At 40.1% G+C, this 26,174-nt stretch overlaps 1 protein-coding gene across 1 annotated transcript; it reads right to left on the bottom strand.

Moving 5' to 3' along the window:
• On the bottom strand, positions 1-26,174 carry LOC124121267 (sorcin-like). Its single transcript, XM_046484230.2, has 10 exons — positions 25,806-26,174; positions 22,695-22,769; positions 22,395-22,470; positions 21,666-21,690; positions 9,825-9,846; positions 9,153-9,303; positions 8,450-8,578; positions 6,928-6,998; positions 4,583-4,650; positions 1-2,561 (listed from the first exon to the last, which is right to left on the bottom strand). The coding sequence occupies exons 1-9, from the start codon at positions 26,019-26,021 to the stop codon at positions 4,624-4,626; spliced, it is 792 nt and encodes a 263-aa protein (XP_046340186.1). The 5' UTR covers positions 26,022-26,174; the 3' UTR covers positions 1-2,561; positions 4,583-4,623.

Genomic DNA, 26,174 nt, shown 5'->3' on the forward strand with positions numbered 1-26,174 from the left:
AAATTCCCACCTCTTTATTGATGAAATGTAGCAACCAGGTGGACACTTTATGAACATCATCCATGATATCTACACTGTGCAGTTGTAGTTCACTAACACCAGTGTGCTACCCTATAGAGGAGTCCTCGAGGTTAGAAAACATACCGTGCAGCAAACCTACATAGTGTGAACTTAGTTAAAACATGGACATACAATTTCATTTCAGGACAGTATTCAAGCTTCCAGAATCAATAGTCCAGGCTGTGTGTTGTATGAAGGATTTGCGAAAACAGAACCCGTCTTTTTCCATGGCAAAGCACCTCTGCCTAATTCCCAGTCAAGACACCAGCATCCTATCCAGTAGGCCGATATGATTTACACAAACATAAATCTTATGATATCACTAGTGCATAACACAAGTCCACAACACGATGAAATGCTATCATAATAACACCAAATGTATCAGAACAGCTTCTCCAAGAGTTTGTCCTTCACTGGGACCTTGACCTGTATAAGGTCAACAGATTCAGGTCTGATATTGAAGAAGGACATGTCAAAAGTTTTACTTCTGAAACCAGTGGAAAAATTGTTGTAGCCAGATACATTTTGTTATTGTGCTTTCATCTGACATGAGTAAAAGGCACTTTAGTAAAAGACTAGAGGCCAAGATAGCTTGTATAAAAGCTTATATCTCTTGCATGTGCTAACAGCGTTTCACACCCAAAGGATGAAAAATACAAAGTCTCATCCATCTACAATGCTTGTTGAATTATCATCATGTCATGTAACAATGGTATGTCCAGAGTATTGACCTTGAGAGGGAATGTGACTGTATTATCATGGTTCTAGGCCGTACTTGCATTGACAAATGAATGGTTTTTTACTTATTAAAAGAAGGTCACAGTGTCCTACTAATTTATAAGTTTGTCAAAACTTGCCATGAATAGAATAAATCCCACTTATAAAATCAGGTAGCTGCAGCATGAATAAAAGCTTTAAAAATCGTTTTGAAAATCACACAAATTTCTTTAAACAGTTCCCTCTTAGAATGTCTGTTACACTATGGTTTTGAATTAAGTTGTGAGATCAGCAGTAGACCTTTTAGTCAAACAATCACAGAAGTAAAACAAACAAGAAAAGTACTGAAATTATATACAAATATCAAGCAATAAAAGTACCTTTGTCTATTAGTACCATTCAGCTCAAACAGTGTTTTTCTTGTCAGAACACCATCCTTGTCCTATTCAAGGGTTTTCCTGTGACTAAAGGATATAATTACTCCCCAGGGTGTTTATTCATGCCACTGGGTTACCAAGATGGATGTTGTGTGGAACAACAAACAGAAACAACATACCTGGTGAAAACAGGACCTCCCAGCACATGTGTTACCATGTGTTACCATGTGTTACCACGTGTAGCCTATCATCACTGACACTACCTGGAGTAGCAATCCGCTGTCATTGATACAGTAACACTGCCATAAGTACCCATACCCCTTTCAGAGGTTATTACATGTGTTCCTCATGTTTGTACTATTATTGATGTATGTCAAGTCATACCATTCCTAACAATTAATCGATGCGATATGTCCCCATACCATGCTATGGATACATTGACACGACCATGAGTCGTCATACTCTATTAGTGATGAATTAACATGACCAGTTGTCATAACCCTCTGATTGATGTATTCAAATTTTCCAGCATAACTTTCATTTAAGAATATGGTTATGGAACATTTGAAAGAAATAATCGTTGAATATTCCTTAATGCTGAATTAACAATTTTACAGCTTTTTCAGAAAGCAAAACTATTGCATAATTTCCTTGTAATTTCTCGAGTTTTACACTTCCAGACTTCATGAAGTAGAAACCCATGAAGATTCAGGGTTACATTGTGCACTGTTGCCACCTTCACAGTATCAGGAAATGATCACGAAGAATCTCATCAAAATCAGATCTCTACACTAATATCTAAGGACATCCCATTACAGGTCACGTCAGAATGAACTTTCGCAAACTTGGATCAATCAAAGAAATGAAGAACAAGAAGTTGACATCAGCCAATCAGAAAGCAGCTTTCTCAAGCTTTACAACACTAGTTTCAACTTCCATTCCAGACTATGCTTGAGAAATAATTTGAATAAGTTCTCGATTTAAAATGTGAAAACTGAACCAAAGAAAATTTTGGAATGTCTAATAGATGGAAGAGATTGTATGACAGTATTGAAAGTTTCTTCTGTTTCAAATGTTAACCCATTGAAGTGAGACAAAGAGGGATTAGTGCAGCCCGTAACTGACGTTCGGAATACCCCGTGTTAACCTTCTCAAGGATGCATGATTAGAAAACACATTCCCACTGTCACTTTCATGATCTGGTAAGTGAGGCTCTGATTGGTCTGATGTGACCCGTAATGGGATGACCTCAGATCTTTGGCAGTAGTGAGAACTAAATCTGATTTTGATGAGATTGTCAATGATAGGTCTCCAACAGTCCCTGGTAGTAGGAGTGCCTTATTCCACACATGGCTCAAGATGAATGCCTGCTTGACGAAGTGGCTCTTTGGTTTCCATGGTGAGTATCTAAAATTAATCAGGACAGAACAGATTCAACAGTAGACCAACTCATTAATTTGTTGTCTTATTTCACATTTGAAGAAGTCTCAATTTCTTAAAATGAATTTAGAATTCAAAACATGGTAGAAAAATCAAAATATTTGTAAAAAATAACAAAATCATAAAAGTTATTTTAGGCACATCACATACTTCCTGTCTGTATAAGTATTTGTCTGTATTTAGTCACTCTAAGTATTTATTCCTGCTCTTTCTTCTGCAGGACATACCATGAACGGTGACATTTGAAGGGTGTCACGTTTCACACCCTTGTGCCACACATAGGGTATGTTTAACCATTTGAGTTAATATGTATTGTAAGCCATTTCTATCATATCATCTAATAATACTTAGTTGTAAGTAATAATAGAAATGATTGTATTGCTTTGATGATGATATGATATATATTATGTTTTAATATGCATATACTATATTATCTGTTTCTTATTACAGGGTGTCTATCGTGATTATCAATAAACATAAGCCTCACACCCCGTAGCCGTCTTGATGTCATCTGTCTAAAATAATGGATAAAGCCAAGAAAACCCGGTTACATTTATATACTTGTCCTGTCTCACACTATGCATTTCTTATATTCTTCTTCGATCCTATGTGGAAATGTGCTTAAACAAAGTTTCCAGCTTAAAAACAACAACAATTCACCCGAACATATCCCCACATCACTATGGTTACCATCCAAAAACCAGGTCATGAACATGATCCCGTGCACATCGACCTTACACGACCTGATCACATGTCCAACCCATTCTCTTTCTCATTGCGGTGTTGTGTTTTTTGGCGTGTATTTCCCTTCGACTTTACATTGTTTGAATGTAACACCTTACAGAATGGGAAAAAAAGGACCAGTTGAGGTCCGCATGTAAAGCTTTGTCATCATATTTACTCACTTCGGACCATCATACACTTTGTTGTGACTGCCGCGGCCAGTGTAGTTTGACCTCCGAGTGTTCCGGGCGAAATCACCTGTGTTCTTAACTTACTTCCACAAGTGTTGTCACAAGGAGATGGACCGTTGGCCAAAGTCTAAAACTTAATTAAAAAAGTCCAAGTTGGCTAAACTGTCTCCTGTTTAATCTGGCAAGTCTTCTGCTTCCCTCCCTCTGCTCCTACACTTGCGGATAGCTTTGTTGAAAGAGAATGAGTTGGCAGAGATGGACACCTGATCACATGGTGTAAGGTTGACATGCACGGGTAACCATGGTGATGCAGGGATGTGTTTGGGTGAATTACTTTTAAGAAGCTGGAAACTTTGTTCAAGCACGTTTCAACATAGCTTAAAGAGGAAAGAAGGAATGCATATTGTGAGACAGGATAAGAATATAAGTATACAATTTATAATACAATTTTTACTTTTTATAATAATACACGCAAAATGGCTGAGAAATTGTCAGTAATAACATTTTCAAAATGGCAACCAACTATCTAAAACCTCGACCAATTTGCACAAAACAATCTTAACGCCACAATTATTGCAAATTGCTAAAATTGCAATCTTAGCTTCGGTTACAATAACCATTGACTTGCACAAAGTGATTGTTGGCTAGTAGCACTGAAAGACACAATCTGTAAGTATACAGTTGATCCGGACAAATCTTCAGTACCAAAGATCATTAATTGTAGAACCTGAATCAACTTGACAAAATAGTGTGCAAGGTCGTGTTCTGTTACACAGAAATAGTCTGCATTATGTTCACACATGAAGAATGCATCAGAGTCAGAACATTAATCATCGCAATAGTGAGGCTTAAAACAACTGGTAATCTGGTAAGCATTTTCTTAAACTGGAAACACATGTTTCCCTGGGCTTAAATTCTCCATGTTTAACTGAAAAGACAAAGAAATGTTTTAATCATGGTCTCTCACTCTGAAATTCAGGAACTCCTTTCTGCTAAATCCTTATGATATGAAGTTTGTGTTATGTTTTTTGTGGCCATGTATCAATAAACATGTTTGTTTGTCTCCATACTTACTGGATGATATATGATGGCCTCAGTAGGAAGGTTGGAGAATATCAAAGACACATCACACATCTCAGGAACTGGAACATTTGAATGCTCTTAATATACATCTAACTAGAAAGTGTTTTTACTCGTAAAAACATATGTCTCCCCCCACTCCCCTAACCCCCATTCATTCGTTTACTTCACGTTAAACCCCATCTCTTCATTCCCACCCTCCATTACTAAATAACAAAGACAAAAATAGAACTCCTAGAAATTTCAAACAACTAATGGGCACCACTTCAGGACTTGGTTAATATGTTACAACTTCATGAAATAATATTGAACAGTTTTTGAGTTATGGTCCGGAAACAAAGCTTACCCCCATTCAGAGTCTATGTTCAAGTTATCTCCATGGAAACGAGAAAAAATAAAAATGTCAAAAATCTCTAAATAGCAAAAGGCACCACTTCAGTGCTGGGTTAATGTGTATACAAAGTTTTCGCGAAAACATATTAAACGGTTTCTGAGTTATGGTCAGGAAACAAAGCTTACCCCCATTCAGAGCCTATGTTCAACTTACCTCCATGGAAACGAGAAAAAATAAAAATGTCAAAAATCTCTAAATAGCAAAAGGCACCACTTCAGTGCTGGGTTAATGTGTATACAAAGTTTCGCGAAAAAATATTAAACGGTTTCCGAGTTATGGTCCGGAAACAAAGCTTACCCCCATTCAGAGCCTATGTTCAACTTATATCCATGGAAACGAGAAAAAATAAAAATGTCAAAAATCTCTAAATAGCAAAAGGCACCACTTCAGTGCTGGGTTAATGTGTATACAAAGTTTCGCGAAAAAATATTAAACGGTTTCTGAGTTATGGTCCGGAAACAAAGCTTACCCCCATTCAGAGCCTATGTTAACTTATATCCATGGAAACGAGAAAAAATAAAAATGTCAAAAATCTCTAAATAGCAAAAGGCACCACTTCAGTGCTGGGTTAATGTGTATACAAAGTTTGCGAAAAAATATTAAACGGTTTCCGAGTTATGGTCCGGAAACCAAGCTTACCCCAATTCAGAGTCTATGTTCAAGTTATCTCCATGGAAACGAGAAAAAATAAAAATGTCAAAAATCTCTTAATAGCAAAAGGCACCACTTCAGTGCTGGGTTAATGTGTATACAAAGTTTCGCGAAAAAATATTTAACGGTTTCTGAGTTATGGTCCGGAAACAAAGCTTACCCCCATTCAGAGCCTATGTTCAACTTATATCCATGGAAACGAGAAAAAATAAAAATGTCAAAAATCTCTAAATAGCAAAAGGCACCACTTCAGTGCTGGGTTAATGTGTATACAAAGTTTCGCGAAAAAATATTAAACGGTTTCCGAGTTATGGTCCGGAAACCAAGCTTACCCCCATTCAGAGTCTATGTTCAAGTTATCTCCATGGAAACGAGAAAAAATAAAAATGTCAAAAATCTCTAAATAGCAAAAGGCACCACTTCAGTGCTGGGTTAATGTGTATACAAAGTTTCGTGAAAAAATATTAAACGGTTTCTGAGTTATGGTCCGGAAACGGTGGGAACGCCGACGCCGACGCCGACGCCGACGCCGACGCCGACGGGAACCGTGCCAAAAACAATATGTCTCCCTCCATTCTGGGGGAGACATAATTACAGGAAGAGCTGAATCCTTCTGTGTCCTGGAACTAAAGCCACTGGTCAGGGGCTGAAGCCTAGTCAAATATCTTTCATTGAGGAAAGCTTCAGCTATGCCAGCCCATATGTCAAGCATAAAAGCTACTGAAAATGATGCCAAAGTACACAGTCAGATTAACAATGCATGTTTTTGGCACAGACTGAGACTGTGGCAATTATGGCTGAGATTTGCTTTGGTGAATTTAGAATGAGCCAGACAAAGCTACAATCGGTACTCTGATATCCCAGTTACATTGGAAAAGGTTTTAATATTGATTTTTTTCTTGAATGAAATAAACTGTTAGAATTTGATTATGTCAGAAGTTCTAAACTTGAAAGCAAGACAAAGAAAGAATGAAGGCTAGTGTCATCTATTTGAACATGTCTAATAATTGTCATACAAATATTTCAAACCATAAATTTTGACATTTTCAGTGGACCAAACCAATGTAACAAGGACAGATATTCTACTTTGTCCTTTTAAATCTGTAAAATAGTTGTCAAAAGACAACATGTTAATTTTAACTTAATTTTAACTTCCCACTAACCCATATCATGGTACCAGAGACAAGTCTATTTTCACGCAAAAAAACCTACATATCAAAGTCCTCATTTTCTACCTCTTCTTTCTGCCTGGATATATAGCACAGTGTTAATGTCATCCACAGCGTCTACTCACATCATCATAGCCAAACATGCTCCTTCCGGTCTCCCCTCCATTGGTCAGGGCATCCCTCTTCCTGAAGGCATCTGGAGACGAACAACATCACTACCAATACAGGTGTGATAATATTTGTCAGTTAAATAGAGAATCTCACCTGAGTTTCTTTTGATATCAAATATATCAACACGAGTTGATAAAAGTGAGAAAACACCGAAGCTTGCCGAGGATTCTTTCCACTTTAATCATCGAGTGTTGATAAATAATGTATTTGATATCAAAAGACACGAGGGTGAGATTTTATTTATCATCCAACATCATTCTTCCAACTCTTTCAGTTTGAAGACAGTAATAAGCAGTGTCTTATGCTAACAGCTTCAGTAGCAGAGCCATAAGTGATCTTGATCTGATGATAAGTGATAAGCGAAATCTACAGTGTAGATATCCAGTGTACAGTATATACTATAACCATGACAGTGAGGGGTATCACAATATACATGTACCACATGTCACAGTAGATAAGCCGATGTCATTGTTAATACTAACATGGTCCTTAAAATCTGTATCAAAATGTTATGTGCAGTAAATAAGCCGGACCACCAACCTAATTTTTCGTCACGATCCTTCATTGGAAATACAATATCAACAAATCCGTATTGAATTACGCAAGTTAATACACATGAACGTCACCACATCACCAGCTATCCAAAGGGATTTCGTGCCTGCACACTGAAGGGTAAAACCATTGTAAACCAAGGACAAACCAAGGAAGAACCCAAGTGCATATGTTTCTTCAAATTTTATATTTTCACAAAGACAGTTACACATTTCATGGCATATGTTCATTGATATGTGTAGACTTTTTCAAAGGAAACAGATGAAGAACTGTAATTTGCTGTACCAACTGGGTAAGACAAATCATGGCACAGGTACCAGGTTAAACCCAAGGAATACAGTGCATACTGCACTACTAACTGCAGCTTCCCGAGGCAAGGCAGTTAACTGACTGTAAAAGTCCAGTTTCCACCCTGACTGGACTAACAAGTCTATGCAGAGTCAATTTAAAATTGGGTAACGAATTCGACATTCGGTTCGTAAACTGCTGTCCAGATTTGAATCGATTGAAGGAATTGCAAAGCATTTGTACCGATAACTTAGAGTCAGCAGGTATTTTTCATATCTTTTCGTGATTTGTATAAAGGAGCTAACATGATTTGATACACTTAGAGAAGTAAGACCCGTTTTATTACAATATAGATCTAAATTATCAATCAGATCGTCTTCACTGGGACCCGCCTTTTTATTTGAAGCAAATGAAAGTGATATGAGAGGTGGAATTTGATTGGTCAATAGTGGGGACATTGAAGGGACAAAACTCATAATAGCCACAGGTGTCGCTACGATCGAGCCCAGAAATTCCAGCCTAGTTCGACAAGGGTGGATACTGGAATTTTACAGTCAGTTAACTTCCTTGCATTGGGAAGGTGTACTTATTGTGAGTGAGATAGATTATTACAGTTATCCTAGACAGAGGCCTTACCAGTATATGCCCGTAGTCTCACTGAGACAGACACAAAATCATCAAATGCCACCAGACAGCGCCCAGGGGGGACAACTCTTGAGTATCTCTTTAATATTGTTGTGAGAGCCTCTTGTGAAATCTGATAGCCTTCAGGGGAGAGAGTGAAGATGTATGTATTATTATATTTCAAACACAGGATTAATGAAAATTGAAATAGCATTCTGAAATTTATAACAATTTGGACAGAATTACTTTACAGATTTATCAATGTTTTAAACCATGTACCCAACACACCAAAAGACATATGATGTAAGCTTGGTGCTGCTAAATGGATATTGGGGTGAAAAAAGGTGCTATTAAATCTTTTTTAACCTTTCAAACTGCTGTACTAATCTAATAATGAGATATGAAAATTAGACATTTCACCACAACTTGAGAAAATAAAATAAACAATGTTTAGCAGATTTGAATTTTGAATGAAACATTTAAATTAAAAATTAAACATGTTTACTTTTTTAGACTATGAGTCCATCATGAGTATCATATGCACCAGTACACCTTAAATATTCCAAGAAAAGGAGAAGAAATTTCTTCTTAAAGAGACAAAAGATGTGACATAAAAAAAATCCAGAATCACAGTTACTTTTATCTTTGACTATGAATACAACCTTGAATAAAGCAAAGGAAAGAATACAAGTTGAGTAAAACCCAAGCAGCCTACCAAACAGACCAGTGATGACCCTGACCAGCTCGCCGGACTCCATGAAGCCCGAGCGGTCAGCATCATGCTGACAGAAGACACTATACCAGGCCACAAGGCACTGCTGAAGCTCCAGGAACTCTTCCCACTGCATGAAGCCATCCTGTGATCTCTGGACCAAGCTCAGGGAAATTGGCGTACCATGGTGTAAAATCCTTTACTTAAACTACTGGGATTTTTAAAATCATAGAGTCAGGAGCATCAGTGGTCAAAATACACAAAACAATGCACATATTAGGAAAAGAATTTATGGATGTCAACTTATGAAGATGACATCCATAAATTCCCTTCCTCATGTGTATCACTCCTAAATGCCAATCATAGTCTTAATGCACATATTATTCACCAAAAACCTACCAAAATAATTCAGCCAGACCATTGGACATGCATGTTGTAAAAGTTGATCATCAGAAACAGAAACAGCTTATCTTGGCCTGTCAAGCACCTGGGTATTGATATCACTGGCTCTGTGGATATCCTGCCATGCTGCCTCCAACATCTACCCTAACTATACATAACACATGTGACTTTACTCTCCTACAGGCAGTAGGTATCGTGTATAACACTTCCAGGGGCCGGGGAGCCTGTATCACTGCCACACATCAGTGCGAGTACATCCTGCGTCAAGGATACATCCAACATGGCGATCATTATGCTGGCAAGAAATAGAAAGAAGAATAGACATAAACCTGACCAGAGGAAACAGAAACTGTGATTATTCTTAGTTTAAGAACAGACTTGACACTGGAAACACTTTCATACCATTTTAATTCTTAGCAAAGTCGTGTAAAAATGTTACTCCACTCTGTCAGAAGTATGATAGCTTACTCAATAATGAAGAGGGAAAGTCTTACTGTTCACTGTCAAATCCATCTCTGTGCCTGGATCAAACTAATACCAGGTACAGCAGTACAGTACAATCTGTCCATTACTTTGTGTTAGTTGTGTACAAGGTAGAGAACACATGTCATTCATCACACCCACACACACACATGGGGATCTCACAGAGGTTCACTGTATCCACGTACAGCAGTACAGTACAATCTGTCCATTACTTTGTGTTAGTTGTGTACAAGGTAGAGAATACATGTCATTCATCACACACACACATGGGGATCTCACAGAGGTTCACTGTATCCACGTACAGCAGTACAGTACAATCTGTCCATTACTTTGTGTTAGTTGTGTACAAGGTAGAGAACACATGTCATTCATCACACACACACATGGGAATCTCACAGAGGTTCACTGTATCCACGTACAGCAGTACAGTACAATCTGTCCATTACTTTGTGTTAGTTGTGTACAAGGTAGAGAACACATGTCATTTTTCACACACACACACACACATGGGGATCTCACAGAGGTTCACTGTATCCACGTACAGCAGTACAGTACAATCTGTCCATTTCTTTGTGTTAGTTGTGTACAAGGTAGAGAACACATGTCATTCATCACACACACACATGGGAATCTCACAGAGGTTCACTGTATCCACGTACAGCAGTACAGTACAATCTGTCCATTACTTTGTGTTAGTTGTGTACAAGGTAGAGAACACATGTCATTCATCACACACACACACACATACATGGGGATCTCACAGAGGTTCACTGTATCCACGTACAGCAGTACAGTACAATCTGTCCATTACTTTGTGTTAGTTGTGTACAAGGTAGAGAACACATGTCATTCATCACACACACACATGGGAATCTCACAGAGGTTCACTGTATCTACGTACAGCAGTACAGTACAATCTGTCCATTACTTTGTGTTAGTTGTGTACAAGGTAGAGAACACATGTCATTCATCACACACACACATGGGAATCTCACAGAGGTTCACTGTATCCACGTACAGCAGTACAGTACAATCTGTCCATTACTTTGTGTTAGTTGTGTACAAGGTAGAGAACACATGTCATTCATCACACACACACATGGGAATCTCACAGAGGTTCACTGTATCCATGTACAGCAGTACAGTACAATCTGTCCATTACTTTGTGTTAGTTGTGTACAAGGTAGAGAACACACGTCATTCATCACACACACACACATGGGGATCTCACAGAGGTTCACTGTATCCATGTACAGCAGTACAGTACAATCTGTCCATTACTTTGTGTTAGTTGTGTACAAGGTAGAGAACACATGTCATTCATCACACACACACATGGGAATCTCACAGAGGTTCACTGTATCCACGTACAGCAGTACAGTACAATCTGTCCATTACTTTGTGTTAGTTGTGTACAAGGTAGAGAACACATGTCATTCATCACACACACACATGGGAATCTCACAGAGGTTCACTGTATCCAAGTAGAGCAGTACAGTACAATCTGTCCATTACTTTGTGTTAGTTGTGTACAAGGTAGAGAACACATGTCATTCATCACACACACACATGGGAATCTCACAGAGGTTCACTGTATCCACTTACAGCAGTACAGTACAATCTAACCATTACTTTGTGTTAGTTGTGTACAAGGTAGAGAACACATGTCATTCATCACACACACACACACACACACATGGGGATCCCACAGAGGTTCACTGTATCCACGTACAGCAGTACAGTACAATCTGTCCATTACTTTGTGTTAGTTGTGTACAAGGTAGAGAACACATGTCATTCATCACACACACACATGGGAATCTCACAGAGGTTCACTGTATCCAGGTACAGCAGTACAGTACAATCTGTCCATTACTTTGTGTTAGTTGTGTACAAGGTAGAGAACACATGTCATTCATCACACACACACATGGGGATCTCACAGAGGTTCACTGTATCCACATACAGCAGTACAGTACAATCTGTCCATTACTTTGTGTTAGTTGTGTACAAGGTAGAGAACACATGTCATTCATCACACACACACATGGGAATCTCACAGAGGTTCACTGTATCCGGGTACAGCAGTACAGTACAATCTGTCCATTACTTTGTGTTAATTGTGTACAAGGTAGAGAACACATGTCATTCATCACACACACTCATGGGGATCTCACAGAGGTTCACTGTATCCACGTACAGCAGTACAGTACAATCTGTCCATTACTTTGTGTTAGTTGTGTACAAGGTAGAGAACACATGTCATTCATCACACACACACACACACATGGGGATCTCACAGAGGATCACTGTATCCACGTACAGCAGTACAGTACAATCTGTCCATTACTTTGTGTTAGTTGTGTACAAGGTAGAGAACACATGTCATTCATCACACACACACATGGGAATCTCACAGAGGTTCACTGTATCTACGTACAGCAGTACAGTACAATCTGTCCATTACTTTGTGTTAGTTGTGTACAAGGTAGAGAACACATGTCATTCATCACACACACACATGGGGATCTCACAGAGGTTCACTGTATCCACGTACAGCAGTACAGTACAATCTATCCATTACTTTGTGTTAGTTGTGTGCAAGGTAGAGAACACATGTCATTCATCACAAACACACACACACACACACACATGGGGATCTCACAGAGGTTCACTGTATCCACGTACAGCAGTACAGCACAATCTGTCCATTACTTTGTGTTAGTTGTGTACAAGGTAGAGAATACATGTCATTCATCACACACACACATGGGGATCTCACAGAGGTTCACTGTATCCACGTACAGCAGTACAGTACAATCTATCCATTACTTTGTGTTAGTTGTGTGCAAGGTAGAGAACACATGTCATTCATCACAAACACACACACACACACACACATGGGGATCTCACAGAGGTTCACTGTATCCACGTACAGCAGTACAGTACAATCTGTCCATTACTTTGTGTTAGTTGTGTACAAGGTAGAGAACACATGTCATTCATCACACACACACACACACACATGGGGATCTCACAGAGGTTCACTGTATCCACGTACAGCAGTACAGTACAATCTGTCCATTACTTTGTGTTAGTTGTGTACAAGGTAGAGAACACATGTCATTTATCACACACACACACACATGGGAATCTCACAGAGGTTCACTGTATCCATGTACAGCAGTACAGTACAATCTGTCCATTACTTTGTGTTAGTTGTGTACAAGGTAGAGAACACACGTCATTCATCACACACACACATGGGGATCTCACAGAGGTTCACTGTATCCACGTACAGCAGAACAGTACAATCTGTCCATTACTTTGTGTTAGTTGTGTACAAGGTAGAGAACACAAGTCATTCATCACACACACACATGGGAATCTCACAGAGGTTCACTGTATCCACATACAGCAGTACAGTACAATCTGTCCATTACTTTGTGTTAGTTGTGTACAAGGTAGAGAACACATGTCATTCATCACACACACACACACACATGGGGATCTCACAGAGGTTCACTGTATCCACGTACAGCAGTACAGTACAATCTGTCCATTACTTTGTGTTAGTTGTGTACAAGGTAGAGAACACATGTCATTCATCACACACACACATGGGGATCTCACAGAGGTTCACTGTATCCACGTACAGCAGTACAGTACAATCTGTCCATTACTTTGTGTTAGTTGTGTACAAGGTAGAGAACACATGTCATTCATCACACACACACATGGGAATCTCACAGAGGTTCACTGTATCCACATACAGCAGTACAGTACAATCTGTCCATTACTTTGTGTTAGTTGTGTACAAGGTAGAGAACACATGTCATTCATCACACACACACATGGGAATCTCACAGAGGTTCACTGTATCCACGTACAGCAGTACAGTACAATCTGTCCATTACTTTGTGTGAGTTGTGTACAAGGTAGAGAACACATGTCATTCATCACACACACACACACACATGGGGATCTCACAGAGGTTCACTGTATCCACGTACAGCAGTACAGTACAATCTGTCCATTACTTTGTGTTAGTTGTGTACAAGGTAGAGAACACATGTCATTCATCACACACACACATGGGGATCTCACAGAGGTTCACTGTATCCACGTACAGCAGTACAGCACAATCTGTCCATTACTTTGTGTTAGTTGTGTACAAGGTAGAGAACACATGTCATTCATCACACACACACATGGGGATCTCACAGAGGTTCACTGTATCCACGTACAGCAGTACAGTACAATCTATCCATTACTTTGTGTTAGTTGTGTACAAGGTAGAGAACACATGTCATTCATCACACCCACACACACACATGGGGATCTCACAGAGGTTCACTGTATCCATGTACAGCAGTACAGTACAATCTGTCCATTACTTTGTGTTAGTTGTGTACAAGGTAGAGAATACATGTCATTCATCACACACACACATGGGGATCTCACAGAGGTTCACTGTATCCACGTACAGCAGAACAGTACAATCTGTCCATTACTTTGTGTTAGTTGTGTACAAGGTAGAGAATACATGTCATTCATCACACACACACATGGGGATCTCACAGAGGTTCACTGTATCCACGTACAGCAGTACAGTACAATCTGTCCATTACTTTGTGTTAGTTGTGTACAAGGTAGAGAACACATGTCATTCATCACACACACACACACACATGGGGATCTCACAGAGGTTCACTGTATCCACGTACAGCAGTACAGTACAATCTGTCCATTACTTTGTGTTAGTTGTGTACAAGGTAGAGAACACATGTCATTCATCACACACACACACACATGGGGATCTCACAGAGGTTCACTGTATCCACGTACAGCAGTACAGTACAATCTGTCCATTACTTTGTGTTAGTTGTGTACAAGGTAGAGAACACATGTCATTCATCACACACACACACACACATGGGGATCTCACAGAGGTTCACTGTATCCATGTACAGCAGTACAGTACAATCTGTCCATTACTTTGTGTTAGTTGTGTACAAGGTAGAGAACACATGTCATTCATCACACACACACATGGGGATCTCACAGAGGTTCACTGTATCCACGTACAGCAGTACAGTACAATCTGTCCATTACTTTGTGTTAGTTGTGTACAAGGTAGAGAACACATGTCATTCATCACACACACACATGGGGATCTCACAGAGGTTCACTGTATCCACGTACAGCAGTACAGTACAATCTGTCCATTACTTTGTGTTAGTTGTGTACAAGGTAGAGAACACATGTCATTCATCACACACACACACACACACACATGGGGATCTCACAGAGGTCCACTGTATCCATGTACAGCAGTACAGTACAATCTGTCCATTACTTTGTGTTAGTTGTGTACAAGGTAGAGAACACATGTCATTCATCACACACACACATGGGGATCTCACAGAGGTTCACTGTATCCACGTACAGCAGTACAGTACAATCTGTCCATTACTTTGTGTTAGTTGTGTACAAGGTAGAGAATACATGTCATTCATCACACACACACATGGGGATCTCACAGAGGTTCACTGTATCCACGTACAGCAGTACAGTACAATCTGTCCATTACTTTGTGTTAGTTGTGTACAAGGTAGAGAACACATGTCATTCATCACAAACACACACACACACACACACATGGGGATCTCACAGAGGTTCACTGTATCAACGTACAGCAGTACAGTACAATCTGTCCATTACTTTGTGTTAGTTGTGTACAAGGTAGAGAACACATGTCATTCATCACACACACACACACACATGGGGATCTCACAGAGGTTCACTGTATCCACGTACAGCAGTACAGTACAATCTGTCCATTACTTTGTGTTAGTTGTGTACAAGGTAGAGAACACATGTCATTCATCACACACACACATGGGGATCTCACAGAGGTTCACTGTATCCACGTACAGCAGTACAGTACAATCTGTCCATTACTTTGTGTTATTTGTGTACAAGGTAGAGAACACATGTCATTCATCACACACACACATGGGGATCTCACAGAGTTTCACTGTATCCACGTACAGCAGTACAGTACAATCTGTCCATTACTTTGTGTTAGTTGTGTACAAGGTAGAGAACACATGTCATTCATCACACACACACATGGGGATCTCACAGAGGTTCACTGTATCCACATACAGCAGTACAGTACAATCTGTCCATTACTTTGTGTTAGTTGTGTACAAGGTAGAGAACACATGTCATTCATCACACACACACATGGGGATCTCACAGAGGTTCACTGTATCCACATACAGCAGTACAGTACAATCTGTCCATTACTTTGTGTTAGTTGTGTACAAGGTAGAGAACACATGTCATTCATCACACACACACATGGGAATCTCACAGAGGTTCACTGTATCCAGGTACAGCAGTACAGTACAATCTGTCCATTACTTTGTGTTAGTTGTGTACAAGGTAGAGAACACATGTCATTCATCACACACACACATGGGGATCTCACAGAGGTTCACTGTATCCACGTACAGCAGTACAGTACAATCTGTCCATTACTTTGTGTTAGTTGTGTACAAGGTAGAGAACACATGTCATTCATCACACACACACACACATGGGGATCTCACAGAGGTTCACTGTATCCACGTACAGCAGTACAGTACAATCTGTCCATTACTTTGTGTTAGTTGTGTACAAGGTAGAGAACACATGTCATTCATCACACACACACACACACATGGGGATCTCACAGAGGTTCACTGTATCCACGTACAGCATTACAGTACAATCTGTCCATTACTTTGTGTTAGTTGTGTACAAGGTAGAGAACACATGTCATTCATCACACACACACATGGGGATCTCACAGAGGTTCACTGTATCCACGTACAGCAGTACAGTACAATCTGTCCATTACTTTGTGTTAGTTGTGTACAAGGTAGAGAACACATGTCATTCATCACACACACACACACACACACATGGGGATCTCACAGAGGTTCACTGTATCCACGTACAGCAGTACAGTACAATCTGTCCATTACTTTGTGTTAGTTGTGTACAAGGTAGAGAACACATGTCATTCATCACACACACACACACACACACATGGGGATCTCACAGAGGTCCACTGTATCCATGTACAGCAGTACAGTACAATCTGTCCATTACTTTGTGTTAGTTGTGTACAAGGTAGAGAACACATGTCATTCATCACACACACACATGGGGATCTCACAGAGGTTCACTGTATCCACGTACAGCAGTACAGCACAATCTGTCCATTACTTTGTGTTAGTTGTGTACAAGGTAGAGAATACATGTCATTCATCACACACACACATGGGGATCTCACAGAGGTTCACTGTATCCACGTACAGCAGTACAGTACAATCTATCCATTACTTTGTGTTAGTTGTGTACAAGGTAGAGAACACATGTCATTCATCACAAACACACACACACACACACACATGGGGATCTCACAGAGGTTCACTGTATCAACGTACAGCAGTACAGTACAATCTGTCCATTACTTTGTGTTAGTTGTGTACAAGGTAGAGAACACATGTCATTCATCACACACACACACACACATGGGAATCTCACAGAGGTTCACTGTATCCACGTACAGCAGTACAGTACAATCTGTCCATTACTTTGTGTTAGTTGTGTACAAGGTAGAGAACACATGTCATTCATCACACACACACATGGGGATCTCACAGAGGTTCACTGTATCCACGTACAGCAGTACAGTACAATCTGTCCATTACTTTGTGTTATTTGTGTACAAGGTAGAGAACACATGTCATTCATCACACACACACATGGGGATCTCACAGAGTTTCACTGTATCCACGTACAGCAGTACAGTACAATCTGTCCATTACTTTGTGTTAGTTGTGTACAAGGTAGAGAACACATGTCATTCATCACACACACACATGGGGATCTCACAGAGGTTCACTGTATCCACATACAGCAGTACAGTACAATCTGTCCATTACTTTGTGTTAGTTGTGTACAAGGTAGAGAACACATGTCATTCATCACACACACACATGGGGATCTCACAGAGGTTCACTGTATCCACATACAGCAGTACAGTACAATCTGTCCATTACTTTGTGTTAGTTGTGTACAAGGTAGAGAACACATGTCATTCATCACACACACACATGGGAATCTCACAGAGGTTCACTGTATCCAGGTACAGCAGTACAGTACAATCTGTCCATTACTTTGTGTTAGTTGTGTACAAGGTAGAGAACACATGTCATTCATCACACACACACATGGGGATCTCACAGAGGTTCACTGTATCCACGTACAGCAGTACAGTACAATCTGTCCATTACTTTGTGTTAGTTGTGTACAAGGTAGAGAACACATGTCATTCATCACACACACACACACACATGGGGATCTCACAGAGGTTCACTGTATCCACGTACAGCAGTACAGTACAATCTGTCCATTACTTTGTGTTAGTTGTGTACAAGGTAGAGAACACATGTCATTCATCACACACACACATGGGGATCTCACAGAGGTTCACTGTATCCACATACAGCAGTACAGTACAATCTGTCCATTACTTTGTGTTAGTTGTGTACAAGGTAGAGAACACATGTCATTCATCACACACACACATGGGAATCTCACAGAGGTTCACTGTATCCACATACAGCAGTACAGTACAATCTGTCCATTACTTTGTGTTAGTTGTGTACAAGGTAGAGAACACATGTCATTCATCACACACACACATGGGGATCTCACAGAGTTTCACTGTATCCACGTACAGCAGTACAGTACAATCTGTCCATTACTTTGTGTTAGTTGTGTACAAGGTAGAGAACACATGTCATTCATCACACACACACATGGGGATCTCACAGAGGTTCACTGTATCCACGTACAGCAGTACAGTTCAATCTGTCCATTACTTTGTGTTAGTTGTGTACAAGGTAGAGAACACATGTCATTCATCACACACACACATGGGGATCTCACAGAGGTTCACTGTATCCACATACAGCAGTACAGTACAATCTGTCCATTACTTTGTGTTAGTTGTGTACAAGGTAGAGAACACATGTCATTCATCACACACACACATGGGAATCTCACAGAGGTTCACTGTATCCACATACAGCAGTACAGTACAATCTGTCCATTACTTTGTGTTAGTTGTGTACAAGGTAGAGAACACATGTCATTCATCACACACACACATGGGGATCTCACAGAGGTTCACTGTATCCACGTACAGCAGTACAGCACAATCTGTCCATTACTTTGTGTTAGTTGTGTACAAGGTAGAGAATACATGTCATTCATCACACACACACATGGGGATCTCACAGAGGTTCACTGTATCCACGTACAGCAGTACAGTACAATCTATCCATTACTTTGTGTTAGTTGTGTACAAGGTAGAGAACACATGTCATTCATCACACACACACATGGGGATCTCACAGAGGTTCACTGTATCCACGTACAGCAGTACAGTACAATCTGTCCATTACTTTGTGTTAGTTGTGTACAAGGTAGAGAACACATGTCATTCATCACACACACACATGGGGATCTCACAGAGGTTCACTGTATCCACGTACAGCAGTACAGTACAATCTATCCATTACTTTGTGTTAGTTGTGTACAAGGTAGAGAACACATGTCATTCATCACACACACACACACACACATGGGGATCTCACAGAGGTTCACTGTATCCATGTACAGCAGTACAGTACAATCTGTCCATTACTTTGTGTTAGTTGTGTACAAGGTAGAGAATACATGTCATTCATCACACACACACACACACACACACATGGGGATCTCACAGAGGTTCACTGTATCCACGTACAGCAGTACAGTACAATCTGTCCATTACTTTGTGTTAGTTGTGTACAAGGTAGAGAACACATGTCATTCATCACACACACACATGGGGATCTCACAGAGGTTCACTGTATCCACGTACAGCAGTACAGCACAATCTGTCCATTACTTTGTGTTAGTTGTGTACAAGGTAGAGAATACATGTCATTCATCACACACACACATGGGGATCTCACAGAGGTTCACTGTATCCACGTACAGCAGTACAGTACAATCTATCCATTACTTTGTGTTAGTTGTGTACAAGGTAGAGAACACATGTCATTCATCACACACACACACACACATGGGGATCTCACAGAGGTTCACTGTATCCATGTACAGCAGTACAGTACAATCTGTCCATTACTTTGTGTTAGTTGTGTACAAGGTAGAGAACACATGTCATTCATCACACACACACATGGGGATCTCACAGAGGTTCACTGTATCCACGTACAGCAGTACAGTACAATCTGTCCATTACTTTGTGTTAGTTGTGTACAAGGTAGAGAACACAAGTCATTCATCACACACACACATGGGAATCTCACAGAGGTTCACTGTATCCACATACAGCAGTACAGTACAATCTGTCCATTACTTTGTGTTAGTTGTGTACAAGGTAGAGAACACATGTCATTCATCACACACACACATGGGAATCTCACAGAGGTTCACTGTATCCACATACAGCAGTACAGTACAATCTGTCCATTACTTTGTGTTAGTTGTGTACAAGGTAGAGAACACATGTCATTCATCACACACACACACATGGGGATCTCACAGAGGTTCACTGTATCCACGTACAGCAGTACAGTACAATCTGTCCATTACTTTGTGTTAGTTGTGTACAAGGTAGAGAACACATGTCATTCATCACACACACACACACACATGGGGATCTCACAGAGGTTCACTGTATCCATGTACAGCAGTACAGTACAATCTGTCCATTACTTTGTGTTAGTTGTGTACAAGGTAGAGAACACATGTCATTCATCACACACACACACACACATGGGGATCTCACAGAGGTTCACTGTATCCATGTACAGCAGTACAGTACAATCTGTCCATTACTTTGTGTTAGTTGTGTACAAGGTAGAGAACACATGTCATTCATCACACACACACACACACATGGGGATCTCACAGAGGTTCACTGTATCCACGTACAGCAGTACAGTACAATCTGTCCATTACTTTGTGTTAGTTGTGTACAAGGTAGAGAACACATGTCATTCATCACACACACACACACATACATGGGGATCTCACAGAGGTTCACTGTATCCATGTACAGCAGTACAGTACAATCTGTCCATTACTTTGTGTTAGTTGTGTACAAGGTAGAGAACACATGTCATTCATCACACACACACATGGGGATCTCACAGAGGTTCACTGTATCCACGTACAGTAGTACAGTACAATCTGTCCATTACTTTGTGTTAGTTGTGTACAAGGTAGAGAACACATGTCATTCATCACACACACACACACACATGGGGATCTCACAGAGGTTCACTGTATCCACGTACAGCAGTACAGTACAATCTGTCCATTACTTTGTGTTAGTTGTGTACAAGGTAGAGAATACATGTCATTCATCACACACACACACACACATGGGAATCTCACAGGGGTTCACTGTATCCACGTACTGCAGTGAAGACCTTATAGAATAAAAATGTGTTTATAAACAGGTGAAATAAGATTTACAAAAAATGAAATTACCTGCATAATTCTCGACTCCAATTGACTGAAATGTCAACAGAAAAACATTAACACGATGAACAGCTGATTACAAACTGAAAATCTTTACAAAAACATCCTGGTTTGAACAATGTCCAAACAATTATGTAGATAGGAATGTATTTTTAACATTATTTATATATGTTACCATGCAAATCAAATAGACATCACCAACATTGACACAATGCATCTTCCCGAGGCAAGCAAGTCAACTGACCACAAAAGTCCAGTTTCCGACCTTGCCGAACTATGCTGGAACTTCGTGGGTCGATTGTAGCGCCATAAGTGGGCATTACGAGTTATGTCCCTTTTATTGATAAATCAGATTCCATCTTTCACATCACTTGTATTTGCTTCAAACAAAATGGCGGCGCCCAGTCAAGACGATTTGATCAATAATCAAGATCTATATTGTAATGAAACGGGCCTTACCTAGTGACATGCATCACATCATTTGAGCACCTTGATTAAAAACAAGAATAGATGTGGAAAATATATTTCAATGCCCAGTTCGAAATCTGCATGTTGAAATCCATGTTGTTTACGAACCCGATGTCGAAAATTAGTTTAACATACATGCATAATAATTTGTACTTAATGTGTCATAATGACATTCCTGCTCATCACCCCCATACACCCACACCAATAATAGATCCTCCACCATGTCCACAGCTACCATGGAGTTTTTGTCTGCCATTCCTCTTGCCTCACCTCTGAAATAATTCCTTATAGTCGGTGTGTTGTTGAGAATATTCACCAAGTCCTCAGCTTGAATTGCATTTCTTCCCTAAGAAAAAACGAAATTTGGACATTATCTTGACTATGCTGATAACTACGTTCACAACAGGTTGATTGAACCATTTTACTGTCCAGTTAACATGAACAGCCATTAAGTTGTGATACAAAGAAGAAGGTTATAAGAAGTGATTTATTGTAAAAAATATCCATATTCATGATGAAAATGTTGAATACTACCGTGAACCAATATTGTGATGATTTTACAGATGTTACCTGGTTTTCAGGATTCTTGGACATCTCAGACATGAAAACATGGCGGAGTTCATCTACACTGTTGAACTGGAAAGCCTGAAATACAATTTGAAACATGTACTAAACAAACTATGATAACAACTTAACAACAATGTTACAAATTTGCCTGAAATCCAATTTTATTAATCACTTTTTGATCCTCAAGTTGAACACTTTTTTTTTCCAAACCTGTGTTTACATCAGCACTGCTATGGCAATTTCTAAGCACTCATCATGCTTATACGACATGTATGTTGTGTGTAATTTAAGGAACTGCCCAATCCGTGATATACGCAAACCCTGAGTCTTGGCCACGCCCTGCCCAAGTCAATACATAATGAGTGTTGCTCACTCCCTGGATTGGGCAAGTAACTACTGTGTGTATCCCCAGGTTGACACTGGTTGAGTAGCAGCAGGTACATATTCTGAACATACAATTCAATATTCCCAGGTTGACACTGGTTGAGTAGCAGCAGGTACATATTCTGAACGTACAATTCAATATTCCCAGGTTGACACTGGTTGAGTAGCAGCAGGTACATATTCTGAACGTACAATTCAATATTCCCAGGTTGACACTGGTTGAACAGCAGCAGGTACATATTCTGAACGTACAATTCAATATTCCCAGGTTGACACTGGTTGAGTAGCAGCAGGTACATATTCTGAACGTACAATTCAATATTCCCAGGTTGACACTGGTTGAGTAGCAGCAGGTACATATTCTGAACGTACAGTTAAATATTCCCAGGTTGACACTGGTTGAGTAGCAGCAGGTACATATTCTGAACGTACAATTCAATATTCCCAGGTTGACACTGGTTGAACAGCAGCAGGTACATATTCTGAACGTACAATTCAATATCCCCAGATTGACACTGGTTGAGTAGCAGCAGGTACATATTCTGAACGTACAATTCAATATTCCCAGGTTGACACTGGTTGAACAGCAGCAGGTACATATTCTGAACGTACAATTCAATATTCCCAGGTTGACACTGGTTGAGTAGCAGCAGGTACATATTCTGAACGTACAATTCAATATTCCCAGGTTGACACTGGTCGAGTAGCAGCAGGTACATATTCTGAACGTACAGTTAAATATTCCCAGGTTGACACTGGTTGAGTAGCAGCAGGTACATATTCTGAACGTACAATTCAATATTCCCAGGTTGACACTGGTTGAACAGCAGCAGGTACATATTCTGAATGTACAATTCAATATCCCCAGGTTGACACTGGTTGAGTAGCAGCAGGTACATATTCTGAACATACAATTCAATATTCCCAGGTTGACACTGGTTGAGTAGCAGCAGGTACATATTCTGAACGTACAATTCAATATTCCCAGGTTGACACTGGTTGAGTAGCAGCAGGTACATATTCTGAACGTACAGTTAAATATTCCCAGGTTGACACTGGTTGAGTAGCAGCAGGTACATATTCTGAACGTACAATTCAATATTCCCAGGTTGACACTGGTTCAACAGCAGCAGGTACATGTTCTGAACATACAGTTAAATATTCCCAGGTTGACACTGGTTGAATGGCAGCATGTACTAACCATTCTTACCTCACCAATTATGGCTGAAGTGATGAAATCTAAAAGTCAGATAAAGATAATCACTGATAATGTTTTTTACTGGTTACATAGTTTACTTAGTTTGAAAAAGGTCCTTATTACAATAATTTTGTATCTAGTATTGTGTCATTTCCAATCACTCTTAAACACAAAAACCTACAAAACTGTTTTAGAAATGATTCCGTCAACTGAAAGTGACTAATATGGGCTAGTACGATGTAGTAGATGTAGATGTTTTTGACACACATTGTAATAATGTCGCTTGCTCTGAACTTGACAGGTGAGGATCATAAACGTGAGTTACAGGCTACTCAAACGTGAGATAGATCACTAGGCCCTGTCACTCAACAAATCACAAGACATCACCACAATGTCCAACCAATGGCCGCACAGCACCACACTTTTCTTTCTTTCCACAAGTGAAAAAGGATAAACCAAGCTTCTTGAAATTGAATCATGTGTTTCCTATTTTTCTCCAAGGCACGCATAATGAAGACTTATAATGGTCACATGTTGGACATATTGTCCTCGCAAATTTATGACCAGTACTGTCACCATCTGTAAAGCAAGAGGTTGTCAATCTTTAAAAGTAAAATCAACAAACATTGTATTTCTGGAATCAATACGGATCAACACGATCCCATCATATATTATGAGACATGTCGGTTTCATATGTAGTGAGTGAGTGAGTGAGTTGTGTTTAACGCCGCTTTTAACAGTATTTCAGTTATATCACAGCGTGACAGCTTAATGTGGGAGGAAAGCCCAAAGTGATGCAGGTCTCAGAAACCCACGAGCACTGGTATGGTGCTGACAAACCTAGAAACATAATCAGGGCGAACCGGGATTTGAACCCACAATCATAAGTTTCTGGAATGCCCAAGTTACACAACTCTGCACAGCGAATCGCGGCGCCTTAGACGACTGGGCCACCCGTGCCCCCCCGTTTCATACGTAGAAGAGACATGTCATTTGTATTATGTGTTTTTTCTTGTCATCTTGACCTATCTAAACAGTGTAGGTGACCTGTGATGACGTTTCTGATAGTGACAGTGTTGATCAGTCTCGTGATGTGTAGGTGACTGTTGACCCAGCTGACCAGAGATAGAGGTGACTTGAGATCATGAAATAGATTTTGTGGTATCTGTCGTGACCTAGCTGACTAGTAGTTTAGTGGGTGTTGACCTAGCTGACTAGTCACTTAGTGGGTGCTGACCTAGCTGACTAGTAATTTAGTGGGTGCTGACCTGGCTGACTAGTCATTTAGTGGGTGTTGACCTAGCTGACTATTCATTTAGTGGTGTTGACCTAGCTGACTAGTCTTTTAGTGGGGGTTGACCTTGCTGACTAGTCATTTAGTGGGGGTTGACCTGGCTGACTAGTCATTTAGTGGGTGTTGACCTGGCTGACTAGTCATTTAGTGGGTGTTGACCTGGCTGACTAACGATATTTTCAATCACAGAATGCAGTATATACACGGGATCGTGGCGGAGGTCCTGCGACATGTGTACCTGGTGTGCCTGAACGGAGAAGACATTCTGTTGGTAATAGTTGCCGTACTGCCCGTAGTGTTGACTCTGCTGCCATTGCTGTTGGTAATTCTGCAGGTGCTGTTGGTTGTAGGCTGGCTGTTGGTATGCTTGCTGTTGTTGATATTGCTGCCTGTACGGCTGTGGCTGTTGGCCGCTATACGGATGCTGCTGGTATGCACCGCCGTAGTAACTCATAGCTGTATCTTGTGGGATGAGAACGTTGTGATAAACTAACTCCAAAATAGTGATGTCAGAACGGTCAAAGCTTATTTACAAACATTCGACTGCTAAGGCAACATGTTTTCATAACCAAGAGAGTGGTGTAAGGGAGACAACTCTAATCCGTGT

The sequence above is a fragment of the Haliotis rufescens genome, unplaced genomic scaffold (assembly GCF_023055435.1).
Source record: "Haliotis rufescens isolate VD_foot unplaced genomic scaffold, xgHalRufe1.0.p SCAF_10, whole genome shotgun sequence".
NCBI lineage: Eukaryota > Metazoa > Mollusca > Gastropoda > Lepetellida > Haliotidae > Haliotis > Haliotis rufescens.

Excerpts from the sequence above, each read along its gene's own strand:
- LOC124121267 (XM_046484230.2), bottom strand. The coding sequence starts at position 26,021 with ATGAGTTACTACGGCGGTGCATACCAGCAGCATCCGTATAGCGGCCAA. Across the intron at positions 22,770-25,805 it reads TCTCCGTTCAGGCACACCAG|GCTTTCCAGTTCAACAGTGT; the intron begins GTACACATGTCG and ends ATTGTATTTCAG. Across the intron at positions 9,847-21,665 it reads TGGAGTCGAGAATTATGCAG|CATAATGATCGCCATGTTGG; the intron begins GTAATTTCATTT and ends ATTTCTTGCCAG.